At 45.4% G+C, this 21,467-nt stretch overlaps 1 protein-coding gene across 2 annotated transcripts in view; it reads right to left on the bottom strand.

Annotated features, from left to right (window-relative positions):
• cntfr (ciliary neurotrophic factor receptor) overlaps positions 1 to 21,467 on the bottom strand; it is a 538,142-nt gene that overhangs the window by 394,862 nt on the left and 121,813 nt on the right. Inside the window, exon 1 of one of the 2 annotated variants that reach the window (XM_090191542.1) lies at positions 15,067 to 15,114. The exons of the other annotated variant lie outside the window; for it this stretch is intronic. Within the exon in view, the coding sequence (XP_090047668.1) occupies positions 15,067 to 15,096 (30 nt within the window). The 5' untranslated portion in view covers positions 15,097 to 15,114. Of the gene's footprint in view, positions 1 to 15,066; positions 15,115 to 21,467 lie in introns of those variants that run through there. 2 annotated transcript variants of the gene reach the window in all.

Below are 21,467 nucleotides of genomic sequence, written 5' to 3'. Positions count from 1 at the left end.
CCTCTCTCACACTGCAGGCACCAGACAGCCTCTCTCACACTGCAGGCACCAAACAGCCTCTCTCATACTGCAGGCACCAAACAGCCTCTCTCACACTGCAGGTACCAAACAGCCTCTCTCACACTGCAGGCACCAAACAGCCTCTCTCATACTGCAGGCACCAAACAGCCTCTCTCATACTGCAGGCACCAGACAGCCTCTCTCATACTGCAGGCACCAAAAAGCCTCTCTCATACTGCATGCACCAAACAGCCTCTCTCATACTGCAGGCTCCAGACAGCCTCTCATACTGCAGGCACCAAACAGCCTCTCTCATACTGCAGGCACCAGACAGCCTCTCTCATACTGCAGGCACCAGACAGCCTCTCTCACACTGCAGGCATCAGACAGCCTCTCATACTGCAGGCTCCAGACAGCCTCTCATATTGCAGGCTCCAGACAGCCTCTCTCATACTGCAGGCTCCAGACAGCCTCTCATACTGCAGGCTCCAGACAGCCTCTCTCATACTGCAGGGACCAGACAGCCTCTCTCATAACTCAGGGACCAGACAGCCTCTCTCATACTGCAGGGACCAGACAGCCTCTCTCATAACTCAGGGACCAGACAGTCTTTCTCATACTGCAGCACTATGGGCTATGTTCTACAGCTCCTACCAAGTCTCTCATGGATATTCAGATAGCATAGAGAGAATCATTGAGCAGGAAGGGAATCCCCTTTTCTCCTCCCTCAATTCTTTCACTTTCTCTTTCTTTCAACCTCTCTATCCCTCTCTCTCTCTGACTGCACTTAGTCAGTAATCACACTGGCTCTCTCTCTCTCTCCCTTTCCATCTCCTTCTCAATTCAAAGGGCTCCATTGGCATGGGAAACATATGTTTACATTGCCAAATCAAGTGAATATGATAATAAATTAAAGTGAAATAAACAATTAAAAATAAGCAGTAAACCTTACACTCACAAAAGTTAATTTGAATTTGTATTATTATAAAAGTCAGTTAAGAAAACATTCTTATCTGCAATGATGGCCTACACCAGCCAATAAAGATATGTCAAATGTCATGGTATGTCTACCTACTGTGTTGTAACTATGTGATAACAATTAAAGTACAAAAGGGAAAATAAATCAACTTAAATATGAATATATCTCCCTCTCTCTATCTCTCTCTCTCTCTCTCTCTCTCTCTCTCTCTCTCTCTCTCTGTGTCCTCCCTCTCTCTCTCAGTCTCTCTCTGTTTCTCTCTCTCTCAGTCGCTCTCTCTCTGTCTCTCTCTCTCTCAGTCTCTCTCTCTCCCTCTCTCTCTCTCTCTCTCTCTCTCTCTCTCTCTCTCTCTTTTCCTGGACATAGCATTCGCCGTAATAGTGAAGGTGTAAACTTGGCAGTAGAAAACATAAACAGTATATTTGACCTCTCAGCTTCCCTATCAAATCTACAAACCAGAAAACATTAGAAAGTTAATAACAGCGACAAATGGTTTGATGAAGAATGCAAAATCCTGAGAAGGAAATTAGGAAACCTATCCAACCAAAAACATAGAGACCCAGAAAACCTGAGCCTAAACCTTCACTATGGTGAATCACTAAAACAATGCAGAAATACACTACAGAAAAAGAAGAAACAGCACGTCAGAAATCAGCTCAAAGTAATTGGAAAACTCTAAACAAACAACAACACAAACATCAAATACAATTCTTAGAAACAACTATTAAAGACAACCAGAACTTACTGGATTGTCCTATTACATTAAAGACTACATTAAAGACAGAGCCTGGTTCCTCTCTACCCAGTACAGCCAGAAGAGGACTGGCCACCCCTCAGAGCCTGGTTCCTCTCTGCCCAGTACAGCCGGCAGAGGACTGGCCACCCCTCAGAGCCTGGTTCCTCTGGTCTACCCAGTACAGCCAGAAGAGGAATGGCCACCCCTCAGAGCCTGGTTCCTCTGGTCTACCCAGTACAGCCAGAAGAGGACTGTCACCCTTCAGAGCCTGGTTCTTCTCTACCCAGTACAGCCAGAAGAGGACTGTCACCCCTCAGAGCCTGGTTCCTCTCTACCCAGTACAGCCAGAAGAGGACTGGCCACCCCTCAGAGCCTGGTTCCTCTCTACCCAGTACAGCCAGAAGAGGACTGGCCACCCCTCAGAGCCTGGTTCCTCTCTACCCAGTACAGCCAGTAGAGGATTGGTCACCCCTCAGAGCCTGGTTCCTCTCTAGGTTTCTTCCTAGGTTCTGGCCTTTCTAGGGAGTTCTTCCTAGCCACCATGCTTCTACATCTGCATTGCTTTCTGTTTGGGGTTTTAGGCTGGGTTTCTGTTCAGCAATGGGTTCAAAACGATTTAGCCAAGTCATTGACAGGCCTTCTCTCTGATAATACAAGGTACTTATTAAATAAGGTATGGGGAGGAGAAGGAAGGAAGGGAGACCTTTCTCTTCCTTTAAACTGATGAAAGTTAAGTAACAAATCCCAGGGGATTAATGTCTTATTACACTGTTGTGCATCATCAGGGGAGACATACTGTACTGCAGCAACTGGAGCAGGAGCAGGGTGTGTGTCTGTCTGTCTGTCTGTCTGTATGTCTGCCTGCCTGTCTGTCTGTCTGTCTGTCTGTCTGTCTGCCTGCCTGCCTGCCTGTCTGTCTGTCTGTGTACTGTAGCAGTGGGAACATCAGATGTCATGCAGCTTTTAAAGGATTAAACAGAAAGCCTTTTGGATCCTGATCCTACAAAGTGTCAAATCTTCTTATCTCTCATGTTTTTCTCTGTTGATATCAGAGTGCCTCTAACAGATGTTTCCTAAATCATGTGTGATTGTTTACAGTGAGAACACTATACTTTAGTACACTTCCCCAAATGACACCCTATTCCATATGTAATCCACTATGTTTGACCTGGACCAGTAGGGAATAATGCACCATTTGGGACACATCCTTCCAAAGCTATAGAAAGCAGAGCAATGATATGTGGCGTAAAGCAGTTGGACTTGACCCTGACTGGCGTTGACCCTGACCCTAACTGGCGTAGACCCTGACCCTAACTGGCGTTGACCATGACCCTAACTGGCGTTGACCATGACCCTAACTGGCGTTGACCATGACCCTAACTGGCGTTGACCCCGACCCCAACTGGCGTTGACCATGACCCTAACTGGCGTTGACCATGACCCTAACTGGCGTTGACCCCGACCCCAACTGGCGTTGACCATGACCCTAACTGGCGTTGACCATGACTGGCGTAGATCCTGACCTTAACTGGTGTTGGCCCCGACCCTAACTTGCATTGACCCTGACCCTAACTTGCGTAGACCCTAACTGGCGTTGACCCTGACCCTAACTGGCGTTGACCTTGACCCTAACTGGTGTTGACCCTAACTGGCGTTGACCCTGACCCTAACTGGCGTTGACCCTGACCCTAATTGGCGTTGACCCTGACCCTAACTGGCGTTGACTCTAACTGGCGTTGACCCTGACCCTAACTGGCGTTGACCCTAACTGGCGTTTACCCTAACTGGCGCTGACCGTGACCCTAACTGGCGTTGACCCTAGCTGCCGTTTACCCTAACTGGCATTGACCCTGACCCTAATTGGCATTGACCCTAACCCTAACTGGCGTAGACCCTAACTGGCGTTGACCCTGTCCCTAACTGGCGGTGACACCGACCCCAACTGGCATTGACCCTGACCCTACCTGGCGTTGACCCTAACCCTAACTGGCATTGACCCTGACCCTACCTGGCGTTGACCCTAACCCTAACTGGCGTAGACCCTAACTGGCGTTGACCCCGACCCCAACTGGCATTGACCCTCACCCTAACTGGCGTTGACCCCGACCCCAACTGGCATTGACCCTGACCCTAACTGGCGTAGACCCTGACCCTAACTGGCGTTGACCGCAGCCCCAACTGGCATTGATCCCGACCCCAACTGGCATTGACCCTGACACTAACTGGTGTTGACCCTGACCCTAAATGCCGTTGACCCTAACCCTAACTGGCGTTGACCCTGAGCCTAACTGGCGTTGACCCTAACCCTAACTGTCATTGACCCTGAGCCTAAATGCCGTTGACCCTAACCCTAACTGGCGTTGACCCTAACCCTAACAGGCGTTGACCCTAACCCTAACTGGCATTGACCCTGAGCCTAAATGCCGTTGACCCTAACCCTAACTGGCGTTGACCCTAACCCTAACAGGCGTTGACCCTGACCCTAACTAGCGTTGGCCCCGACCCTAACTGGCGTTGACCCGTGTCCCTAACTGCCGTTGACCCTGACCCTATCTGGCATTGACTCTGACCCTAACTGGAGTTGACCCTGACCCTAACTGGTGTTGACCCTGACCCTAACTGGCGTAGACCCTGACCCTAACTGGAGTTGACCCTGACCCTAACTGGCGTAGACCCTGACCCTAACTGGAGTTGACCCTGACCCTAACTGGCGTAGACCCTAACTGGCGTAGATCCTGACCGTAACTGACATAGACCCTGACCCTAACTGGCGTTGACCATGACCCTAACTGGTATTGACACTGACCCTAACTGGCGTTGACCCTGACCCTAACTGGGGTTGACACTGACCCTAACTGGCGTAGACACTAACTGGTGTTGACCCTGACCATAACTGCAGTTGACCCTGACCCTATCTGGCATTGACTCTGACCCTAACTGGAGTTGACCCTGACCCTAACTGGTGTTGACCCTGACCCAAACTGGCGTAGACCCTGACCCTAACTGGAGTTGACCCTGACCCTAACTGGCGTAGACCCTAACTGGCGTTGACGCTGACCCTAACTGGCGTTGACCCTGACCCTAACTGGTATTGACACTGACCCTAACTGGCGTTGACCCTGACCCTAACTGGGGTTGACACTGACCCTAACTGGCGTAGACCCTAACTGGTGTTGACCCTGACCATAACTGGCGTTGACCCTAACCCTAACTGGCATTGACCCTAATTGCCGTTGACCCTGACCCTAACTGGTGTTGACCCTAACTGGCGTTGACCGTGACCCTAACTGGCGTAGACCCTGACCCTAACTGGCGTTGACCTTGACCCTAACTGGCGTTGACCCTAACTGGCGTTGACGCTGACCCTAACTGACGTAGACCCTGACCCTAACTGGCGTTGACCCTGACCCTAACTGGCGTTGACCGTGACCCTAACTGGCGTAGATCCTGACCCTAACTGGCGTTGACCTTGACCCTAACTGGCGTTGACCCTAACTGCCGTTGACCCTAACTGGCATTGACACTGACCCTATCTGGCGTTGACCCTAACTGGAGCTGACCGTGACCCTAACTGGCGTTGACCCTAACTGGCGTTAACCCTAACTGGCATTGACCCTGACCCTATCTGGCGTAGACTCTGACCCCAACTGGCATTGACCCTGACCCTAATTGTCATTGACCCTAGCCCTAACTGGCTTAGACCCTAACATGCGTTGACCCTGACCCTAACTGGCGTTGACCCTGTCCCTAACTGGCGTTGACCCCGACCCCAAATGGCATTGACCCTGACCCTAACTGGCGTAGACCCTAACTGGTGTTGACCGTGACTCTAACTGGCGTAGACCCTGACCCTAACTGCCGTTGACCCCGACCCCGACTGGCATTGACCCTGACCCTAACTGGCGTTGACCCTAACTGGCGTTGGCCCCGACCCCAACTGGCTTTGACCCTGACCTTAACAGGCGTTGACCCTAACCCTAACTGGCGTTGGCCCCGACCCTAACTGGCGTAGACCCTGACCCTAACTGGCGTTGACCCTAACCCTAACTGGCGTTGGCCCCGACCCTAACTGGCGTAGACCCTGACCCTAACTGGCGTTGACCCTAACCCTATCTGGCGTTGACCCTGACCCTAACTGCCGTAGACCCTGACCCTATCTGGCGTTGGCCCTGACCCTAACTGGCACTGGCCCTAATTGGCATTGACCCTAACCCTAACAGGCGTTGACCCTGACCCTAACTGGCGTTGGCCCCGACCCTAACTGGCGTTGACCCGTGTCCCTAACTGCCGTTGACCCTGACCCTATCTGGCATTGACTCTGACCCTAACTGGAGTTGACCCTGACCCTAACTGGCGTTGACCCTGACCCTAACTGGCGTAGACCCTGACCCTAACTGGAGTTGACTCTGACCCTAACTGGCGTAGATCCTGACCCTAACTGGTGTTGGCCCCGACCCTAACTTGCATTGACCCTGACCCTAACTTGCGTAGACCCTAACTGGCGTTGACCCTGACCCTAACTGACGTAGACCCTGACCCTAACTGGCGTTGACCCTGACCCTAACTGGCGTTGACACTGACCCTAACTGGCGTTGACCCTGACCCTAACTGGTGTTGACCCTGACCATAACTGGCGTTGACCCTAACCCTAACTGGCTTTGACCCTAACTGCCGTTGACCCTGACCCTAACTGGTGTTGACCCTAACTGGCGTTGACCGTGACCCTAACTGGCGTAGATCCTGACCCTAACTGGCGTTGACCTTGACCCTAACTGGCGTTGACCCTAACTGCCGTTGACCCTAACTGGCATTGACACTGACCCTATCTGGCGTTGACCCTAACTGGAGCTGACCGTGACCCTAACTGGCATTGACCCTAACTGGCGTTAACCCTAACTGGCATTGACCCTGACCCTATCTGGCGTAGACTCTGACCCCAACTGGCATTGACCCTGACCCTAATTGTCATTGACCCTAACCCTAACTGGCTTAGACCCTAACATGCGTTGACCCTGACCCTAACTGGCGTTGACCCTGTCCCTAACTGGCGTTGACCCCGACCCCAAATGGCATTGACCCTGACCCTAACTGGCGTAGACCCTTACCCTAACTGGCGTTGACCCTAACATGCGTTGACTCTGACCCTGACTGGCGTTGACCCTGACCCTATCTGGCGTTGACCCTGACCCTAACTGGCATTGACCCTAACCCTGACTGGCGTTGACGCTGACTGGCGTTGACTCTGAACCTAACTGGCGTAGACCCTGACCCTAACATGCGTTGACCCTGACCCTAACTGGCGTTAACCCTAACTGGCATTGACCCTGACCCTAACTGGCGTTGACCCCGACCCTAATTTGCGTTGGCCCTAACTGGCATTGACCCTGACCCTAACTGGCGTTGACCATAACTGGCGTTGACCCTGACCCTAACTGGCGTTGACCCTAGCTGGCGTTGACCCTGACCCTAACTGGCATAGACCCTGACTCTAACTCACCACTTCAACCCAGACCTCACACTGAACCTCACCCCTTCAACCCAGACCTCACACTGAACCTCACCCCTTCACCCCAGACCTCACACTGAACCTTACCCCTTCAACCAAGACCTCACACTGAACCTCACCCCTTCACCCTAGACCTCACACTGAACCTCACCCCTTCAACCCAGACCTCACACTGAACCTCACCCCTTCACCCCAGACCTCACCATAGAACACTGCAACTGCCTGGAACCAGGTAGGTTCACTAGGCCGTAGTCATGGTTTCCTATCCACTTGGAACCAGGTAGGTTCACTAGGCCGTAGTCATGGTTTTCTATCCACTTGGAACCAGGTAGGTTCACTAGGCTGTAGTCTTGGTTTCCTATCCACTTAGAACCAGGTAGGTTCACTAGGCCGTAGTCATGGTTTCCTATCCACTTGGAACCAGGTAGGTTCACTAGGCCGTAGTCATGGTTTCCTATCCACTTGGAACCAGATAGGTTCACTAGGCCGTAGTCATGGTTTCCTATCCACTTGGAACCAGGTAGGTTCACTAGGCCGTAGTCATGGTTTCCTCATGCATAAAGCTGGTGGAATTACGGGATAATTAAGTCAAGGTCAGAATACGCCATATCTGTAGACTCATCTTCGTTTATTTGATCTCAAACCCAAAGGACCCCAACCTCAACCCCAAACGCATGCTATTCTCATGTTTAAGTTCCAGGTCAGAACATGGTGCAGAAAAAGTGAATTACTTTCATTTACGTGCGCTCAACTCAGGTCTGAATTATTGCCTTAGTGCAGTATATTAAGAAATAAGGTGCCTTCTGGGACAAACACAGATATACTATTAGTAATTACCATGGATTCTAGTCATCAATAACCAAACAAAAAGCCTGAATCATCACTTTTCAGCCTCTGGAGATGTTCTAGAGGGAACCATGAGAAAACCCCTAGGAAGGTTAGGAGGAGAGATGACCTAGAGGGAACCATGAGGAAACCTCTAGGAAGGTTAGGAGGAGAGATGTTCTAGAGGGAACCATGAGGAAATGCCTAGGAAGGGTAGGAGGAGAGATGTTCTAGAGGGAACCATGAGGAAACCTCTAGGAAGGTTAGGAGGAGAGATGTTCTAGAGGGAACCATGAGGAAACGCCTAGGAAGGGTAGGAGGAGAGATGTTCTAGAGGGAACCATGAGGAAACCTCTAGGAAGGTTAGGAGGAGAGATGTTCTAGAGGGAACCATGAGGAAACGCCTAGGAAGGTTAGGAGGAGAGGCATATTGTCTAATGTGAATTAATACAGAATGGCTCAGTGGGCTGATCGGAGCCTGGTTAGACAAAGCCACTGTAACACATCCAGGCCCTCATTGGAGGCTCTGGGACCTGCATCTGACCCTGTTTATGACGCGTCCAAAGTAAACTGCCTGTTACTCAGGCCCAGAAGCCAGGATATGCATATAATTGATACCATTGGATAGAAAACACTTTGAAGTTTGTATAAATGTTAAAATATTGTATGAGACTATAACACAATAGATATGGTAGGAGAAAATCCAAAGAAAGACCAACCGGGAATTGTTTTTTTTGTTGAGAGCCCATGCTCTTCCAATGGAACATATAGGGTCATGTCCAAATCCAGCTCCCAGATTGAAATTCCTATGGCTTCCACGAGATGTCAACAGTCTTTGGTCAAGGTTTCAGACTTGTTTCTTCCAAAACGAGGAAGAATTTAGAGTTTTAGTACTTGGAGTCTAGAGTTGGAAATCAGTCTGTGTGCGTGCGACGAAGAGGACCCGCACCTGCTAATTTTGCTTTTCTATTGAACATACTTCAATACTTATAACATATTATAGTTTAATTACATTTTAGGGTATCTGAGGGTTATATAGAACATTATTTTGACTTGTCTTAACAAAGTTTAGCAGTAGGTTTATGGATTTCTTTCTCTGCATGTTGAACGAGTTACTCAAATCAATGGCGCCAACTAAACTGACTTTTTGGGATATAAAGAAGGATTTTATCTAACAAAGCGACACTACATGTTATAGCTGGGACCCTTTGGATTTCAAGACAGAGAAAGATTTTCAAAAAGCAAGTGAATATTTAATCGCTATTTGTGATTTTATGAAGCCTGTGCTGGTTGAAAAATATTGTGATGTGGGGCGCCATCCCATCGCACGGCATGCTTTCGCTGTAAAGCCTATTGTAAATCGGACATTGAGGTTAGATGAACAAGACTTCAAGCATTTAACCGATATAAGACATGTACTTAAATGTTTAATATCCATAATTTGTATGATTATTTATTTGAATTGCGTGCCCTACAATTTCACCGGAAGTTGTCAACAGGTGTCCTGCTGGTGGGATGCCTAGCCCTTAACCTGTCTCCTCCCTTCAAATACACTGATTGAAGTGGATTTAAAAAGAGACATCAATAACGGATAATAGCTTTCACCTGGATTCAACTGGTCAGTCAATATCATGGAGAGAGCCGGTATCCCAATGTTTTGTACACTCAGTGTACATTCTACTGTATATGTACATTCTATAGTAGGATGAGGAAGAGACAGACTGTTAATTATATAGTAGGATGAGGAAGAGACAGACTGTTAATTATATAGTAGGATGAGGAAGAGACAGACTGTTAATTCTATAGTAGGATGAGGAAGAGACAGACTGTTAATTCTATAGTAGGATGAGGAAGAGACAGACTGTTAATTCTATAGTAGGATGAGGAAGAGACAGACTGTTAATTCTATAGTAGGATGGGGAAGAGACAGACTGTTAATTATATAGTAGGATGGGGAAGAGACAGACTGTTAATTCTATAGTAGGATGAGGAAGAGACAGACTGTTAATTCTATAGTAGGATGAGGAAGAGACAGACTGTTAATTCTATAGTAGGATGGGGAAGAGACAGACTGTTAATTATATAGTAGGATGGGGAAGAGACAGACTGTTACTTCTATAGTAGGATGAGGAAGAGACAGGCTGTTAATTATATAGTAGGATGAGACAGGCTGTTAATTATATAGTAGGATGGGGAAGAGACAGACTGTTAATTATATAGTAGGATGACGAAGAGACAGACTGTTAATTCTATAGTAGGATGAGGAAGAGACAGACTGTTAATTCTATAGTAGGATGGGGAAGAGACAGACTGTTAATTATATAGTAGGATGGGGAAGAGACAGACTGTTAATTATATAGTAGGATGAGGAAGAGACAGACTGTTAATTATATAGTAGGATGGGGAAGAGACAGACTGTTAATTATATAGTAGGATGAGGAAGAGACATACTGTTAATTCTATAGTAGGATGAGGAAGAGACAGACTGTTAATTCTATAGTAGGATGGGGAAGAGACAGACTGTTAATTATATAGTAGTATGGGGAAGAGACAGACTGTTAATTATATAGTAGGATGAGGAGGAGACAGAATGTTAATTCTATAGTAGGATGAGGAAGAGACAGACTGTTAATTCTATAGTAGGATGGGGAAGAGACAGACTGTTAATTATATAGTAGGATGAGGAGGAGACAGAATGTTAATTCTATAGTAGGATGAGGAAGAGACAGACTGTTAATTCTATAGTAGGATGGGGAAGAGACAGACTGTTAATTATATAGTAGGATGAGGAGGAGACTGACTGTTAAAGAAGGATTTTTGAGCATTGAAGCAATTGAGACATGGATTGTGTATGTATGTGATTCAGAGGGTGAATGAGCAAGACAGAAGATTTTAGTGACTTTGAATGTGATATGGTAGTAGGTGCCAGGCGCACCGGTTTGAGTTTGTCAAGCTCTGCAATGCTGTATGTTTTTCATGCTCAACAGTTTCCTGTGTGCATCAAGAATGGTCCACCAACCAAAGGATGTCCAGACAACTTGACACAACTGTGGGAAGCATTGGAGTCTACATGGTCCAGCATTCCTGTGGAACGCTTTCGACACCTTGTAGAGTCCTTGCCCCAATGAATTGAGGCCGTTCTGAGGGCAAAGGGAGTTGGAACTCAAGATTTGGAAGGTTATGTACACTCAGTGAACTATAGGATCCCTTTTCTCCGTACGTTGATTGTCCTTGAGAGAGAGGGCAGACATATAAACATGCTGTCATACAGCTGCTGACTTCTGAACCCCTAGCAGGACTGGAAGAAGAAACTTGGTTTGTTATTTAAAAACAGAAAGTAAAAAGTTCACGTCTGTAGTTAACTGTGTTTTTATACTCAACATTCTCAGGAAAATACATGCAATTATTTAACCTACCTGCTGTAACGACCTGCGCTCTGATTTCTACCAGAGAGAGAGAGTTATTCGCTGAACTTAGCCAGGGTTCAGTCCTGCAGATGAGGGTTGTTAAAATGGTCAGAGTTCACAGTGTCAGTCAGTCCACTCTGCTACATCACCGATCTCTTTTAAATTATCGCATTTCTGCAGCCAGAGAAAATAATTGATTTAAAAATGGGACAGGCTACTTAAGAGAGATTGACAATGTGGCCAGTCGGGCGTTAAATTGAAAAAAGAGGGAGTTTAATTTTGAACTTAGACGATGACACTTCAGGGAGGATAATTAAAAAGACATTATCACAAACACAACATATGGAGTGGTGTGGCCATGGAGTCATGGATACAGTTCTAATCCCAGCTAGCACATTACATTTCATACAGCTTGGTGAGCGTGTGGTTGTCCTATGATAATTTGGCGTACAACCTGCACACAGCATTCTGGGAATGGTGCAGGATAGTTGCTTGGCTATAGAACGTTAACACCACATTTAAGGTACTTGAATAAATAAGATAATTTTCTTGGTATTTCATTACTTTAACACATGTAATATATTAAAATATGTATTTTTTACTATTCAATTTCACACTCGCAACCCCCCCCCCAAAACCTTCCTGCGACCCCCAGCAATAGAACCACTGACATCACACTGACTCAACTCAAAGGTCAAACTTATGTTTTTCGACTACTGACTATGCCTTGTTGGGTTGTTAACTCAGAAGACCTGCATATTGGGTTTCTTACCAGTATTGTTTGTTAATGAGGTGTTGTGGCAGTGTGTTAGTGAGGCAGATATCAGACTGATCTCATCTCAAGGTCACACAGTCTGGTAGTCTGTCCAAACACTGATACAGGTCCAAACTAGGGACATATTTAACATTTTCCTCAACATCAACTATGACATTGTCAAATACAATATTTCAGAATAATGTGTATTGGGGTTCATATTAGTCTTTCATCTTGGAAAGAGTACTTCCTTTGACTCCATGATTGATGAATGAATACAGACGTAACACATCAAAGATTTTAGACTTCAGTAAAGATCTGTCCAGAACTACTAGCCAATCAGAGATAGACTATTCTCTGCAAGTAAGTAATTTAAGACAGGATTGTTTAGAGAACATAAAAGATAAGTCATTTAAGATGGTTAAAGATGGTGGGGAGACAGTGGCATCCATTAGTGGTAATAATTCTATAGTAGGATGGGGAAGAGACAGACTGCTATTTCTATAGTAGGATGAGGAAGAGACAGACTGTTAATTCTATAGTAGGATGGGGAAGAGACAGGCTGTTAATTATATAGTAGGATGAGGAAGAGACAGACTGTTAATTCTATAGTAGGATGAGGAAGAGACAGAATGTTCATTATATAGTAGGATGGGGAAGAGACAGACTGTTAATTCTATAGTAGGATGGGGAAGAGACAGACTGTTAATTATATAGTAGGATGGGGAAGAGACAGACTGTTAATTCTATAGTAGGATGAGGAAGAGAAAGACTGTTCATTATATAGTAGGATGAGGAAGAGACAGACTGTTAATTCTATAGTAGGATGGGGAAGAAACAGACTGTTAATTCTGTAGTAGGATGAGACAGGCTGTTAATTCCATAGTAGGATGAGGAAGAGACAGGCTGTTAATTCTATAGTAGGATGGGGAAGAGACAGACTGTTCATTATATAGTAGGATGGGGAAGAGACAGGCTGTTAATTCTATAGTAGGATGAGGAAGAGACAGACTGTTAATTCTATAGTAGGATGAGGAAGAGACAGAATGTTAATTATATAGTAGGATGAGGAAGAGACAGACTGTTAATTATATAGTAGGATGAGACAGGCTGTTAATTCTATAGTAGGATGAGGAAGAGACAGGCTGTTAATTCTATAGTAGGATGAGGAAGAGACAGACTGTTAATTCTATAGTAGGATGAGGAAGAGACAGACTGTTAATTCTATAGTAGGATGGGGAAGAGACAGACTGTTATTTCTATAGTAGGATGGGGAAGAGACAGACTGTTAATTCTATTGTAGGATGAGGAAGAGACAGACTGTTAATTATATAGTAGGATGGGGAAGAGACAGACTGTTAATTCTATAGTAGGATGAGGAAGAGAAAGACTGTTCATTCTATAGTAGGATGGGGAAGAGACAGACTGTTACTTATATAGTAGGATGGGGAAGAGACAGACTGTTAAATATATAGTAGGATGAGGAAGAGACAGACTGTTGATTATATAGTAGGATGGGGAAGAGACAGACTGTTAATTATATAGTAGGATGGGGAAGAGACAGACTGTTAATTATATAGTAGGATGGGGAAGAGACAGACTGTTAATTATATAGTAGGATGAGGAAGAGACAGACTGTTAATTCTGTAGACTGTCTTATTCCCAAATGGCACCCTGTCCTAGTTTTAGTGCACTAATAGTGCTGGGAAGTGGATGGGAAGTGAAGTACATAATTCATAATTAACCCTCCTGCTGTGTTCCTTTTTGAATTTGACAAATTTAGAAGTTTTCTCTCTGAAAAATGTAGTTAATTTAATTTGATTGTCACAAGGTTCGATAACTTTGTCCACACAGGGCATCTGAACACAAAAAAATGCATATGGATGATTTTCATTACATTTTGGGTGTTTTATTTACACCTGTGGTGTTCCCGGTCATAAATGACCAGTCATGATACAATTATTGTATAAAATTGAGATCAGGCACATTCCTATTCATCAGATGGACACACTTCCTCTCCCAGACCCCCACAAGCATGTCTGTTTGAGCATACACACACTCACACACACCTCACTCCCCTTCTTGTCTACCATGGCAACCCCCACGGGAACCTTTCCCTAATAGAATATTTCCCCCACGGGATCCACACCTGTTGGCATTCTCACAAACAATCGAAACATTGTTTCAATAATATGTAGAACTTTTCTCGCAGCTCTGGTATATAAATCTTTTCTGAGGCCTCGCTCACAATTCATTCTGTAGCAGCACAATGACCAAACACTATACTGTATGAGGCTCTTGATCATATCTTTGGTAATGACACTAGTGAGGAGGAGAGAGTCCTTTTAAACTTTGGCACAAAGTAGTCTGTGATGAATAGCACAAAAATGTTTCATCTGAGTATTTCTTATAGTCAATATAAATCATACAATTTGTTTTTGACTAAAAAAAGCATAATGTGTGAGCTCAGCTCAATAAGGCCTACAAATAGCTAATTGAAGTTCAGAACGTGTAATGTTCACAAGAACTTAAGTTGATAAAAGTATCCAACACAAGATTTGGGTTATAATATATGTATTATTATGGGTTTATATATCAGCTGTATTGCGGTCGGTCATTTTGGACCAGGAACAAAGAATTCATTAACATGAAACGAACACAACAGGAGTGTTAAACAACATCACAATGACCACCTTTACCTGATTAATAATTAAACAACATCACAATGACCAACTTTACCTGATTAATAATTAAACAACATCACAATGACCAACTTTACCTGATTAATAATTAAACAACATCACAATGACCAACTTTACCTGATTAATAATTAAACAACATCACAATTACCAACTTTACCTGATGCTGGACCAATACGATAGTAACCATACAATTTATATGCAAGGCAATGCTGTGGTTTATACAGATCATCTGGTGGGTCTACAGTACGGTGGCCCAATCTGAACACAAAGCACAAGGACAAAAGACAGAGTCTTGAGCCTCTGCCAGGACAGTGAAAGGTTACCTTCATAATCATGACCCACATCTGCCTGGTGATCAGCAGGAAGACCAGAGCAACTTTCTGATAATCACTGACACAAAATAATCACTGACTCTAAATAATCACTGACACGAAATAATCACTGACACGAAATAATCACTGACTCTAAATAATCACTGGCTCTAAATAATCACTGGCTCTAAATAATCACTGACTCTAAATAATCACTGACTCTAAATAATCACTGACTAAATCATCGCTGACTCTAAATAATCACTGACTCTAAATCATCACTGACACGAAATAATCACTGACTCAAAATAATCACTGACTCAAAATAATCACTGACTCAAAATAATCACTGACACTAAATAATCACAGCGATATAGCCACAACCAGGGTTCTGGTCTAAAGTAGTGCACTATATAGGGAACAGGAAACCATTTGGAACTCATTCAGACACTAAATAATGAGGGTATCAGATGGGACTCATTCAGACACTAAATAATGAGGGTATCAGATGGGACTCATTCAGACACTAAATAATGAGGGTATCAGATGGGACTCATTCAGACACTAAATAATGAGGGTATCAGATGGGACTCATTCAGACACTAAATAATGAGGGTATCAGATGGGAGTCATTCAGACACTAAATAATGAGGGTATCAGATGGGACTCATTCAGACACTAAATAATGAGGGTATCAGATGGGACTCATTCAGACACTAAATAATGAGGGTATCAGATGGGACTCATTCAGACACTAAATCATGAGGGTATCAGATGGGACTCATTCAGACACTAAATAATGAGGGTATCAGATGGGACTCATTCAGACACTAAATAATGAGGGTATCAGATGGGACTCATTCAGACACTAAATAATGAGGGTATCAGATGGGACTCATTCAGACACTAAATAATGAGGGTATCAGATGGGACTCATTCAGACACTAAATAATGAGGGTATCAGATGGGACTCATTCAGACACTAAATAATCAGGGCTTTACAAGCAGAGTACTATCATGTCCTCAGTGGACTGTGAGGAACGTGGGTTAGCACTCTTAAAGCTCTTAAATATGTATTTACCAACCCCAGATATGCCCTTTTAAAGCCTTCCATGAGGACAACAGACACTTCAGCTCTTCTATCAGCAACTGAATGTCAACAGCAACAATCAACACTAAAACACGCACTAAAACACACACACAAACACACACTCAAACATACACTCAAACACACACTAAACCTCAAACACACACTCAAACACTAAAACACACACTCAAACACTAAAACACACACTCAAACACACACTCAAACACACACTAAACCTAAAACACACACTCAAACACACACTCAAACACACATTAAACCTCAAACACACACTCAAACAAACATGCTCATATAGTACGCAGCACCACTGTTGAAACAGGACAGGGACTATTTACAGACACGGAGACAGAAGACAAGAGACAGGAGGCAGGAGACAGGAGACAGGAGGCAGGAGACAGGAGACAGGAGGCAGGAGACAGGAGGCAGGAGGCAGGAGACAAGAGACAGGAGACAGGAGACAGGAGACAGGAGACAGGAGACAGGACACAGGAGACAGGAGACAGGAGGGCAGGAGGCAGGAGACAGGAGACAGGAGACAGGAGGCAGGAGACAGAAGGCAGAAGGCAGGAGACAGAAGACAGGAGACAGGAGACAGGAGGAAGGGGGTACCGGTACAGAGTTAATGTGGATACTATATACAGGGGGTACCGGTACAGAGTTAATGTGGAGACTATATACAGGGGGTACCGGTACAGAGTCAATGTGGAGACTATATACAGGGGGTACCGGTACAGAGTCAATGTGGAGGCTATATACAGGAGGTACCAGTACAGAGTCAATGTGGAGGCTATATACAGGGGGCACCGGTACAGAGTCAATGTGGAGGCTATATACAGGGGGTACCAGTACAGAGTCAATATGGATGCTTCAGATGCTTCAGTCTGGTTTAGACCCCATCATAGCACTGAGACTGCACTTGTGAAGGTGGTAAATGACATTTAATTGGCATCAGACCGAGGCTCTGCATCTGTCCTCGTGCTCCTAGACCTTATTGCTGGTTTTGATACCATCGATCACCACATCCTTTTGGAGAGATTGGAAACCCAAATTGGTCTACACGGACAAGTTCTGGCCTGGTTTAGATCTTATTTGTCGGAAAGATATCAGTTTGTCTCTGTGAATGGTTTGTCCTCTGACAAATCAACTGTAAATGTCGGTGTTCCTCAAGGTTCCGTTTTGGGACCACTATTGTTTTCACTATATATTTTACCTCTTGGGGATGTCATTCGAAAACATAATGTTAACTTTCACTGCTATGCGGATGACACACAGCTGTACATTTATATGAAACATGGTGAAGCCCCAAAATTGCCCTCGCTAGAAGCATGTGTTTCAGACATAAGGAAGTGGATGGCTGCAAACTTTCTACTTTTAAACTCGGACAAAACAGAGATGCTTGTTCTAGGTCCCAAGAAACAAAGAGATCTTCTGTTGAATCTGACAATTAATCTTAATGGTTGTACAGTCGTCTCAAATAAAACTGTGAAGGGCCTCAGCGTTACTCTGGACCCTGATCTCTCTTTTGAAGAACATATCAAGACCATTTCAAGGACAGCTTTTTTCCATCTACGTAACATTGCAAAAATCAGAAACTTTCTGTCCAAAAATGATGCAAATTAATCCATGCTTTTGTCACTTCTAGGTTAGACGACTGCAATGCTCTACTTTCCGGCTACCCGGATGAAGCACTAAATAAACTTCAGTTAGTGCTAAATACGGCTGCTAAAATCCTGACTAGAACCAGAAAAATTGATCATATTACTCCAGTGCTAGCCTCCCTACACTGGCTTCCTGTCAAAGCAAGGGCTGATTTCAAGGTTTTACTGCTAACCTACAAAGCATTACATGGGCTTGCTCCTACCTATGTCTCTGATTTGGTCCTGCCGTACATACCTACATGTACACTACGGTCACAAGACGCAGGCCTCCTAATTGTCCCTAGAATTTCTAAGCAAACAGCTGGAGGCAGGGCTTTCTCCTATAGAGCTCCATTTTTATGGAACGGTCTGCCTACCCATGTCAGAGACGCAAACTCGGTCTCAACCTTTAAGTCTTCACTGAAGACTCATCTCATCAGTGGGTCAGGCTCTGGAGCAACGAACCGCCCTTGCTGTCTCTGCCTGGCCGGTTCCCCTCTTTCCACTGGGATTCTCTGCCTCTAACCCTATTACAGGGGCTGAGTCACTAGCTTACTGGGGCTCTCTCATACCGTCCCTGGGAGGGGTGCATCACCTGAGTGGGTTGAGTCACTGATGTGATCATCCTGTCTGGGTTGGCGCCCCCCCTTGGGTTGTGCCGTGGCGGAGATCTTTGTGGGCTATACTCAGACTTGTATCAAGATGGTAAGTTGGTGGTTGAAGATATCCCTCTAGTGGTGTGGGGGCTGTGCTTTGGCAAAGTGGGTGGGGTTATATCCTTCCTGTTTGGCCCTGTCCGGGGTGACCTCGGATGGGGCCACAGTGTCTCCTGACCCCTCCTGTCTCAGCCTCCAGTATTTATGCTGCAGTAGTTTATGTGTCGGGGGGCTAGGGTCAGTTTGTTATATTTGGAGTATATTTTTTGCATTATTTGAAACTTATTTTGTACATAATGTTTCTGCAACCGTATTTTACGGCAAAAAAAGAGCTTCTGGATTTCAGGACAGAGATCACTCACCTCGGATTAGACAAAGAGCTTCTGGATATCAGGACAGAGATCACTCACCTCGGATTAGACAAAGAGCTTCTGGATTTCAGGACAGTGTTCACTCACCTTGGATTAGACAGAGCTTCTGGATATCAGAACAGAGATCACTCACCTCGGATTAGACAAAGAGCTTCTGGATATCAGGACAGAGATCACTCACCTCGGATTAGACAAAGAGCTTCTGGATTTCAGGACAGCGATCACTCACCTTGGATTAGACAAAGAGCTTCTGGATATCAGGACAGCGATCACTCACCTTGGATTAGACAAAGAGCTTCTGGATATCAGGACAGCGATCACTCACCTTGGATTAGACAAAGAGCTTCTGGACATCAGGACAGCGATCACTCAACTCGGATTAGACAAAGAGCTTCTGGAAATCAGGACAGCGATCACTCACCTCGGATTAGACAAAGAGCTTCTGGATTTCAGGACAGCGATCACTCACCTCGGATTAGACAAAGAGCTTCTGGATTTCAGGACAGCGATCACTCACCTCGGATTAGACAAAGAGCTTCTGGATTTCAGGACAGCGATCACTCACCTCGGATTAGACAAAGAGCTTCTGGATATCAGGACAGAGATCACTCACCTCGGACTAGACAAAGAGCTTCTGGATATCAGGACAGCGATCACTCACCTCGGATTAGACAAAGAGATTCTGGATTTCAGGACAGCGATCACTCACCTCGGATTAGACAAAGAGCTTCTGGATATCAGGACAGCGATCACTCACCTCGGATTAGACAAAGAGCTTCTGGATTTCAGGACAGCGATCACTCACCTCGGATTAGACAAAGAGCTTCTGGATATCAGGACAGCGATCACTCACCTCAGATTAGACAAAGAGCTTCTGGATATCAGGACAGCGATCACTCACCTCGGATTAGACAAAGAGCTTCTGGATTTCAGGACAGCGATCACTCACCTCTGATTAGACAAAGATTTTGTCTTCAACAAGCAGGACGCACAGGATGTACTTCAGACACCAGACAAGGCCAACATCCCAGTTATTTGCAAGAGGAAGAGACGCAGGTACGGAGGACACAAAGCGGGGTGCCTCGTAAGGGTTCGTAGAAGGCGAGTGGAAAAGCTGCCATTACCGTCAATATTACTCGCCAACGTGCAATCATTGTACAATAAATTAGACGATCACGAATATCTTACCAACTGGTCATCAAACATTGTAATATCCTATGTTTCACGGAATCGTGGCTGAATGATGAAATGGATATTCAGCTAGGATACAAGCTGCACCGGCAGGATAGAACTGCACACTCCGGTAAGACAAGGGGGTGGCGGTCTGTGCATATTTGTAAACAACAGCTGGTGCACGAAATCTAAGGAAGTCTCTAGATTTTGTTCGCTTGAAGTAGTGTATCTTATGATAAACTGCAGACCACACTATTTGCCAAGAGAGTTTTCAGCTATACTTTCGTGGCTGTTTATTTACCACCACGGATGGATGCTGGCACTAAGACCACTCAGTCAGCTGTATAAGGAAATAAGCAAACAGGAAACCACTCACCCAGAGGTGGCGCTCCTAGTGGCTGGGGACTTTGATGCAGGGAAACTTAAATCAGTTTTACCTAGATCACCTGATCTCCACACACAGAGACACATACAAACTCTCCCTCGCCCTCCATTTGGTAAATCCAACCACAATTCTATCCTCCTGATTCCTGCTTACAAGCAAAAATTTATGCAGGAAGCACCAGTGACCCAGTCAATAAAAAAGTGGTCAGATGAAGCAGATACCAAACTACAGGACTGTTTTGCAGCACAGACTGGAACATGTTCCATTCTTCCGATGCCATTGAGGAGAACATCAGTCACTGAACCAAGATCGTTTACGTTTTGCATTTGTATCTTTTTTTTGTTGTATATATTTCAATTTATTTCAATCTCTTTTCTATTTTTAAATTAAATATACCTTCCGGTAATCCGCTTCACTCAATGTGACACGGATCCGCTTTTTTTAAAACCTTATAGCCAGGACCTCCTTCAGTAGCTAACCAGCTACTAGCTTTTTAGTCATTTATAGCCACTGCTAGCGTCCTTTACCTTCTGCATAGGCACCAACTGTATTTTTTTTAGCTTGGATAATACCTAACAGCCTCACGCTGTTTTTCTCCACTACAACGCCGGATTCCTGCCGTAAACCCTGGACCATTACTTCTTCTGATCATCACAGCTAGCTAGCTGCCACCAAGTGACCCAGCCTCGAAACTAGTCCTGAGCTAGGCCCACCTCCCGGCCCTCTCTGTGATCACCCGGCTACTTGGACATGGGCTGGAGGCATCGAATCCACTACTCTTACCGGTTACTTGCTGTAAGCTCTGGACCTTTGCAGCAGATCATCGCTGCTAGCTAGCTGCTACCAAGTGGCTATAGTGGCTAACGCCCCTGCCTTGAAGCTAGCACCAGTTAGCCGTGAGCCAGGCGCATCTCCCGGCT

The sequence above is a fragment of the Oncorhynchus mykiss genome, chromosome 12 (assembly GCF_057628025.1).
Source record: "Oncorhynchus mykiss isolate SJ-2025 chromosome 12, ASM5762802v1, whole genome shotgun sequence".
Classification (NCBI taxonomy): domain Eukaryota; kingdom Metazoa; phylum Chordata; class Actinopteri; order Salmoniformes; family Salmonidae; genus Oncorhynchus; species Oncorhynchus mykiss.
The sequence above is the reverse complement of the archived record's forward strand: the minus strand, read 5'-3'. Positions and strand labels throughout refer to the sequence as shown.